The following is a 9173-nucleotide window of genomic DNA, read 5'->3' as shown; positions in this document are numbered from 1 at the left end:
GTCTTTAGAGAAACAGAGAGAGGGAGGAGATCCTTCTTTATCATAAGCCTCTGAGAGAAAGGGAAGAGTGAGAGAGTAAATTAGTCATTTTAACTGGTCTTCATTGGCACATTTTAATACGCCAATGCCAACCAATTGTATGGCTAGAGAGAAGTAGAGAGAGAGAGAGAGAGAGAGAGAGAGAGAGAGAGAGAGAGAGAGAGAGAGAGAGAGAGAGAGAGAGAGAGAGAGAGAGAGAGAGAGAGAGAGAGAGAGAGAGAGAGAGAGAGAGAGAGAGAGAGAGAGAGAGAGAGAGAGAGAGAATGAGAATGAGAAAGGAAAAGAAAGAGAGAGTTGGATTCAAGCCATCCCCTCAGCCTCCTTTAGTTCTTGCAATTGCAGAAGAAGCTGTGAGAGGCTATACTATAAATGTCTATGTGTATATACATACACTCAACAGTTATGCATTTTCTCTCCACAGTAAAAAAAACAACAGACATACATATACAGTGGGGAAAAAAAGTATTTAGTCAGCCACCAATTGTGCAAGTTCTCCCACTTAAAAAGATGAGAGAGGCCTGTAATTTTCATCATAGGTACACATCAACTATGACAGACAAATTTAGATGTTTTTTTCCAGAAAATCACATTGTAGGATTTTTTATGAATTTATTTGCAAATTATGGTGGAAAATAAGTATTTGGTCACCTACAAACAAGCAAGATTTCTGGCTCTCACAGACCTGTAACTTCTTCTTTAAGAGGCTCCTCTGTCCTCCACTCGTTACCTGTATTAATGGCACCTGTTTGAACTTGTTATCAGTACAAAAGACACCTGTCCACAACCATAAACAGTCACACTCCCAACTCCATTATGGCCAAGACCAAAGAGCTGTCAAAGGACACCAGAAACAAAATTGTAGACCTGCACCAGGCTGGGAAGACTGAATCTGCAATAGGTAAGCAGCTTGGTTTGAAGAAATCAAATGTGGGAGCAATTATTAGGAAATGGAAGACATACAAGACCACTGATAATCTCCCTCGATCTGGGGCTCCACGCAAGATCTCACCCCGTGGGGTCAAAATGATCACAAGAACGGTGAGCAAAAATCCCAGAACCACACAGGGGGACCTAGTGAATGACCTGCAGAGAGCTGGGACCAAAGTAACAAAGCCTACCATCAGTAACACACTACGCCGCCAGGGACTCAAATCCTGCAGTGCGAGACGTGTCCCCCTGCTTAAGCCAGTACATGTCCAGGCCCGTCTGAAGTTTGCTAGAGTGCATTTGGATGATCCAGAAGAGGATTTGGAGAATGTCATATGGTCAGATGAAACCAAAATAGAACTTTTTGGTAAAAACTCAACTCGTCGTGTTTGGAGGACAAAGAATGCTGAGTTGCATCCAAATAACACCATACCTACTGTGAAGCATGGGGGTGGAAACATCATGCTTTGGGGCTGTTTTTCTGCAAAGGGACCAGGACGACTGATCTGTGTAAAGGAAAGAATGAATGGGGCCATGTATCGTGAGATTTTGAGTGAAAACCTCCTTCCATCAGCAAGGGCATTGAAGATGAAACGTGGCTGGGTCTTTCAGCATGACAATGATACCAAACACACCGCCCGGGCAACGAAGAAGTGGCTTCGTAAGAAGCATTACAAGGTCCTGGAGTGGCCTAGCCAGTCTCCAGATCTCAACCCCATAGAAAATCTTTGGAGGGAGTTGAAAGTCCGTGTTGCCCAGCGATAGCCCCAAAACATCACTGCTCTAGAGGAGATCTGCATGGAGGAATGGGCCAAAATACCAGCAACAGTGTGTGAAAACCTTGTGAAGACTTACAGAAAACGTTTGACCTGTGTCATTGCCAACAAAGGGTATATAACAAAGTATTGAGAAACTTTTGTTATTGACCAAATACTTATTTTCCACCATAATTTGCAAATAAATTCTATAAAAATCCTACAATGTGATTTTCTGGATTTCTTTTTCTCATTTTGTCTGTCATGGTTGACGTGTACCTATGATGAAAATTACAGGCCTCTCTCATCTTTTTAAGTGGGAGAACTTGCACAATTGGTGGCTGACTAAATACTTTTTTTCCCCACTGTATCACCATCCTCATTAGGATTCAAATGAATTCTTCCCCAATAGAATGATCCAGGATTCAGGACCCAAGTGCCAGGTATTGTTGTGAATCATGTGTCTGCTAGATGACTAAAATGTAAATGTAATGTGAAATGTGTACCCTACAAAAACGAGCTATGCCAAGCTGCCGTCAAGTTATTTGCGTGTTATAAGCATACTGGTACACTGAAATGTTCACTTTCTGTTCTTATGAAAGCAAATCATGCCTTTTCGCTAAAACGCATCAGCTAACCAAATTCATATATGAAAACACATTTTAACTCAAACATTGGTCAGTACACACACACATCCCTAACTGAACACAATCAACCAATAAAATATGAATAGAAAAGAGGCACTTCAGATAGTAGTAGTAGTACACACACTGCTTATCACACACACACTAGAGTCTCAACACACACATACTAGCTAGTAGCTACAGTATTAATACTTGAGCCCATATTATCAATCACATTACAGTATACCTGAAAAGCTTATTTGAGCCTGTGCGTCTCTGAGAGCTACAGAAGGCTTTGTGTAGGAAGATGGGATCCGACAGCCAATGATTCACCCTCATCGCCAGGCTCAGCAGCCAATAGGAAGATCAGCTCAGGAAGTAACAGAGATATCTCATATAGGAAGACACAGATTGTCGAAGGTGCAAGATTCCACACAGCAGCCGCCCTGTCAAGCAGTTGTTCATATCCTATCAGATTGTTTGTTTCATACTTCCAACCAATCAGGCTGCTTGTTGTATGCTAACTCCTACATGTGATCTGCTTGGCTAGAAGGGTCTGTACAATTATGAGTGGATTGCCAAGTGCAGTCAATCAATACAAAAGGATGAAATACGTTGTGACAGAGAGAAAACATTGCAAGAGTAGTTTAACGTTAAGGATTGTGCTGCATACTAAACTTAGCTACTACATCATAAAAACATTGCATGGGCCAGTATTCCTACAATGACCCCCCCTCCCCGCCTCCTCCCTGCCCCCCAAACCCTCAACACATACACCACTTCTCCCCACAACTATTATCCCTCCAGTCTTACAATGGTACAGTCTCAATGTACTCTCCCTTCACCCCCTCCTGGAGGGTTTTGGTGGAGGCAGTACAGCCCTTGGTTCCCTTCCCCTCTCCTCCCCCATCCCCCCCTCCCACTGAGTCCTGCTTCGTCATTGGACTCCGAGCCCTATGGGGGTCTCCTCCTCTCCTCTCCCTCTCCAGGATGGGTTCTGCCACCCTGCCTCCTGGCCCAGCCCCAGCTCCTCTCCTCCTGGCTGGGGGCCCCCAGAGGAAGGTGTTGGCCGGCTGGTAGTGCTGGTGGGCGTAGCGGAGCAGTCTGCGACGGAGGGAGCGGAGGCGGATGGTGTAGACATAGTACTCCAGGATGCTGTGCAGCATGTTGGGCAGGGTGCCTCGACACAGAGCCTCGTCCAGCAGCAGATGCACCAGGGGGGCCTTGAAGGCCTCGAAGCCGAGCTCACCCAGAGACTTGAGGATGCGTGTGATCCGCAGGTAGTTGTGCTGTGACCTAAGGAGAGAAGGAGAGATAGGTAGGTTGTTCATCACCTGAGTGTATTGCACCAAACCACCTACCTCCACTTTCTTGCATAAATCAGAGAGAGAAAAAGAAAGCAAGCCAATGACACAGAAGGAATTAATACTCTGTGAGTGTGTGTGTGTGTGTGTGTGTGTGTGTGTGTGTGTGTGTGTGTGTGTGTGTGTGTGTGTGTGTGTGTGTGTGTGTGTGTGTGTGTGTATCACTCACTCATTGAGGTGCTGGAAGCGTTCTTGCCAGTTGGAAGCTCGGGTGACATTCCCAATCTTATCCAGGAGTTTGATTCCGTAAAAATCCAGCATGAGTGTGTATGCCAGCAAGAATCGCCGCTTGGCCTCCCGAGTGCTTTGGAATTCCTATGGGACACAGCAAAGATCAGTCGGAATTATGAGTAGATCCCACAATATTCCAAATTCCTGTACATGATGACATACTGACATTTTCAGATCAGTGACATTTTCAGATCACAATGGTCAAGTTGCAGTCAAATCGGTCAGTGTGTGGTTAAGTGGTCCTGTTACAGTCTTTACCTTGATCTCCTCCTGAGTGAGTTCTTGAGCATAGAAGTTGAGCCCTTGCTCCCTCAGAGGGAAAAGCCTGCAGCAAAGACAAAGAGAGAGAAGAATGTCACAGAGTGTGTTTAACTCTCTGCCCCCAACTTTTCTATGCATGCCTCCCCGTTCTCTCTTCCCTGTCTTTATTGTCTTTCACTTGCTATCCCCCTCTCCCCCTCTCTTTCTCTATACACATCTTCCTTTCTCTTTCTCTCTCCCACTGACGTCTCTTATTAAGTCAATTGAAGGAGTGCAAGCCACCCTTCTGCACGCGCTCACTGCTGCTTAGACACCCACTAATTGATATTATGCTAATGATCAGCTCTGTCAGAAAGGAGAGAATGAGAGAAACCAAGAGATAATAAGGTTGGCGCTAAAGGGACTAGGTGAGATTTGCAGCATACAGTGGGGAAAAAAAGTATTTAGTCAGCCACCAATTGTGCAAGTTCTCCCACTTAAAAAGATGAGAGAGGCCTGTAATTTGCATCATAGGTACACGTCAACTATGACAGACAAAATGAAAATCACATTGTATTGCTTTTAATGAATTTATTTGCAAATTATGGTGGAAAATAAGTATTTGGTCAATAACAAAAGTTTCTCAATACTTTGTTATATACCCTTTGTTGGCAATGACACAGGTCAAACGTTTTCTGTAAGTCTTCACAAGGTTTTCACACACTGTTGCTGGTATTTTGGCCCATTCCTCCATGCAGATCTCCTCTAGAGCAGTGATGTTTTGGGGCTGTCGCTGGGCAACACGGACTTTCAACTCCCTCCAAAGATTTTCTATGGGGTTGAGATCTGGAGACTGGCTAGGCCACTCCAGGACCTTGAAATGCTTCTTACGAAGCCACTCCTTCGTTGCCCGGGCGGTGTGTTTGGGATCATTGTCATGCTGAAAGACCCAGCCACGTTTCATCTTCATGCCCTTGCTGATGGAAGGAGGTTTTCACTCAAAATCTCACGATACATGGCCCCATTCATTCTTTCCTTTACACGGATCAGTCGTCCTGGTCCCTTTGCAGAAAAACAGCCCCAAAGCATGATGTTTCCACCCCCATGCTTCACAGTAGGTATGGTGTTCTTTGGATGCAACTCAGCATTCTTTGTCCTCCAAACACGACGAGTTGAGTTTTTACCAAAAAGTTCTATTTTGGTTTCATCTGACCATATGACATTCTCCCAATCCTCTTCTGGCTCATCCAAATGCACTCTAGCAAACTTCAGACGGGCCTGGACATGTACTGGCTTAAGAAGGGGGACACGTCTGGCACTGCAGGATTTGAGTCCCTGGCGGCGTAGTGTGTTACTGATGGTAGGCTTTGTTACTTTGGTCTCAGCTCTCTGCAGGTCATTCACTAGGTCCCCCCGTGTGGTTCTGGGATTTTTGCTCACCGTTCTTGTGATCATTTTGACCCCACGGGGTGAGATCTTGAGTGGAGCCCCAGATCGAGGGAGATTATCAGTGGTCTTGTATGTCTTCCATTTCCTAATAATTGCTCCCACAGTTGATTTCTTCAAACCAAGCTGCTTACCTATTGCAGATTCAGTCTTCCCAGCCTGGTGCAGGTCTACAATTTTGTTTCTGGTGTCCTTTGACAGCTCTTTGGTCTTGGCCATAGTGGAGTTTGGAGTGTGACTGTTTGAGGTTGTAGACAGGTGTCTTTTATACTGATAACAAGTTCAAACAGGTGCCATTAATACAGGTAACGAGTGGAGGACAGAGGAGCCTCTTAACCCTCCTGTTATGTTGTGGGTCAATTTGACCCGTTTCCACTTTTGCGTTGTCTAAAATACTAGTTAACCACTCTTTTTCGCCATGAAATTACATGACTTTTCCTCATTTAGGGTCATGAACCTAACTGCAAAATGTGGACACACTGATGTGTTGTGGAATGTCTGTGTACATTTTGTATACAAACATGATGTTGTGGGTCATTTTGACCCGGAGGCTTTCATGTGTATATATATTTGCACAGGTGCAAAACAAAAAAGTGTCTTTGATGTATTTTGTTTTGACTGGTCCTGGTTGCACTTTTAGAATTGTGTTTGGGTTAAAAAGGGCTTTCCCAAGCTTCTCCTCAGTGTGAGAGCAGCAGGTCCCTGACACAGACACTCAAAAATGAGCTCCAAAAGATTTTCAATCAATGAAGTCTTATCACAAATTCTGGACTGTGACAGTGAAAAAGAAGAGGTTTCAGAGACAGAGGATATTTCAGAGATAGAGGACAATGCTGTTGATGATCCAGATTTTGTCTTCATTGAAGAGGATCCAGAGGAGAGTCCGGCCTCCTCGGTCGACAGCAGCTGCATCTGCCGTCCAGAAAATTCAAGCTGGACCATCAACACATGCCTCCAATCAACCAGAAATGGATCCAGTGGATACAGGCAGTGGCAAGAAACGGAAAAGATGCCAGCTCTGCCCCCCTCGACAAGACAGTAAAACAAGCACCACTTGTGTAGAATGCAATAAATACATCTGCAGAAAGCACACACACACATTGTGTTCAACATGTAGAGAGAAAGACTGAAGGGATAATATGGACCAATAGGGGGGGAAAAAACCTACTTGGGGAAACTGAAAAATCTTGTTTGTGAGAAAGGAAATATGTTTAACAAATAGTTCTTAAATATTGTTTAAAAAAAATAAAAAGTATTGTATTTCTTCTTTCTGAAATGTCTGATAAGACAAAATAAAGTTGTTTCTGTTTTTACTTAATTCTTTGACTGTCTTGAGTGTGTTTAAACTGTGCGGGTCAATTTGACCCGTAACATAATGGATGTCATTTTTTTCCAGCAAAGCACAAGGGTTAAAGAAGAAGTTACAGGTCTGTGAGAGCCAGAAATCTTGCTTGTTTGTAGGTGACCAAATATTTATTTATATACTTTTTTGCAAATAAAATCATTAAAAATCCTACAATGTGATTTTCTGGAAAAAAAATTCTCAATTTGTCTGTCATGGTTGACGTGTACCTATGATGAAAATTACAGGCCTCTCTCATCTTTTTAAGTGGGAGAACTTGCACAATTGGTGGCTGACTAAATACTTTTTTTTCCCCACTGTATGTGTGAACCTCAGCAGTGTAACTGTTTTTTCTCGGTGTTATGTAGGTCTCTAAGTTATGTAGGTCTGTTTCAGAGAGTGAACTGACTGAACTTTGCTGTTCTCCTTTCTGCTTGTGGAACACTGTTTAGTTCCTGCAAATAAGAATGAGATACATTTCTATGTCCAAACATACATATGTAACAGACCTGGGTTCAAATACGTCATCTGTATTTGATTGAGCTTGCCTGGTCCCTTAACTGCAAACCCTGCCCATCTGGCACTCCTGGCAGGCTAGAGCAAATGTTCAAAGTATTTGAAATAGTATTTGAACCCAGGTCTGATACATAGTCGCAGGTGCACGTGACACACACATCCATAGTAACTGGAAGGGGCTCTTACCACTGTATGTAGGTGTGATTGTGCTCCAGTTTGTCATAATCTCCTCTCCATTTGGTCAGGATCTCCTCAATGAAGATACCTAGATGGATTCAGGTCAATCACATAAATTATACAGGAAACGGGTGTGTGTTACTGTTTAAAACTGTGTATGTGTGTGTGTGTGTGTGTGTGTGTGTGTGTGTGTGTGTGTACTGACCATCTGGTATTAGAGGGATCTTGTTCAGGTAGAAGCGAAGGTTGCGGTACTCATTAGGTAACCGGGGCTCCTTGTAGTTCTAGGGAGGGAGAGGATGAGGAGGAAGAGTCAGGAAGTGTGTGTGTGTGTGTGTGTGTGTGTGTGTGTGTGTGTGTGTGTGTGTGTGTGTGTGTGTGTGTGTGTGTGGAGTGTACCGGGTAGTGTGTGGAGTGTACCGGGGCTCCTTGTAGTTCTAGGGAGGGAGAGGATGAGGAGGAAGAGTCAGGATGTGTGTGTGTGTGTGTGTGTGTGTGTGTGTGTGTGTGTGTGTGTGTGTGTGTGTGTGTGTGTGTGTGTGTGTGTGGAGTGTACCGGGTAGCTGTGGCGATATTTGTAAAGATCCTTTGCAGCATAAAGACTCCTCTTCATCTTGTTGCTGGATTCAGAGTCAGAGAGCTGAGAGAGCTGAGAGAGAGAGAGAGAGAGAGAGAGAGAGAGAGAGAGAGAGAGAGAGAGAGAGAGAGAGAGGGGAAAAGATAGTGAACACTGACTGAAATAGATAGCCACAATGATATCAACAGCGTTAGTGTGTGGTGTTAAAAGGTTGCTGCTCAGATAATCCCTGAGTGACATACAAACACTTGTAACAACCAGCTGTGTTACAACAGATGTCTGGGTTCAGTGGGTTCATAACTGAACTGGGATTAACTATTTTTGGTGTGGGTACAATAATCTGCCACCTTCTGCCCCATGAACCCAACTCTAGTGTTACGGAGGCTTCAGATGCACTCACAGTCAGTATAACGGTGAAAGGGCACCATGTCAAGGCATATAAAGGTAAAATAAAGGCAATTGACTCATCACAGAAAAATATTGTTGTTTACCTATTTTGTACCAATGAGCAGGGATGCTGCCCTTCAAAGTTGTAGAGTTGTTGAGTAGGCTATTGTCATAAATAAAAATAAATCAATAAATAGAAAGCCCAACGGCCTAAACCTGAAAACAGCAAAGAATTGGGGGAATGAGCATACTGTGACAATGACCCAAATCAAAGGTAGGAATATGGGCTCCCCTTATTTGACCCTATTCTATTTGATGTAAAAATAAAAAAAATAAAAAAATAGGTCACCTTCATCAGATCACTGTCCCACTTGCGCACAACACTAACCTACTCTCTCCGCTAGTGCACCCGGGACGTTGAGGACACGAACCCTTTTACAAGACAGCGATAGATAACATTTTGGTTAAAACTGGACGCTATAATGTAGGAATGATGGCTATAAGTTACAATACATCCACTTGTGGCAATGCATAAGACCACATCAAATG

General features: G+C 43.8%; 1 protein-coding gene across 1 annotated transcript in view; it reads right to left on the bottom strand.

The window, feature by feature from the left end:
• Nucleotides 1-3105: 3105 nt before the first annotated feature.
• ogfrl1 (opioid growth factor receptor-like 1) overlaps nucleotides 3106-9173 on the bottom strand; it is a 6827-nt gene continuing 759 nt past the window's right edge. Inside the window, exons 2-7 of the mRNA XM_041866443.2 lie at nucleotides 8217-8309; nucleotides 7866-7944; nucleotides 7670-7748; nucleotides 4198-4264; nucleotides 3878-4023; nucleotides 3106-3640 (exon numbers count right to left, since the gene is read on the bottom strand). Of these exons, the coding sequence (XP_041722377.1) occupies nucleotides 3154-3640; nucleotides 3878-4023; nucleotides 4198-4264; nucleotides 7670-7748; nucleotides 7866-7944; nucleotides 8217-8309 (951 nt within the window). The 3' untranslated portion in view covers nucleotides 3106-3153. The remainder of the gene's footprint in view (nucleotides 3641-3877; nucleotides 4024-4197; nucleotides 4265-7669; nucleotides 7749-7865; nucleotides 7945-8216; nucleotides 8310-9173) is intronic.

Source organism: Coregonus clupeaformis, chromosome 37 (assembly GCF_020615455.1).
Source record: "Coregonus clupeaformis isolate EN_2021a chromosome 37, ASM2061545v1, whole genome shotgun sequence".
Taxonomy (NCBI): domain Eukaryota; kingdom Metazoa; phylum Chordata; class Actinopteri; order Salmoniformes; family Salmonidae; genus Coregonus; species Coregonus clupeaformis.
The sequence above is the reverse complement of the archived record's forward strand: the minus strand, read 5'-3'. Positions and strand labels throughout refer to the sequence as shown.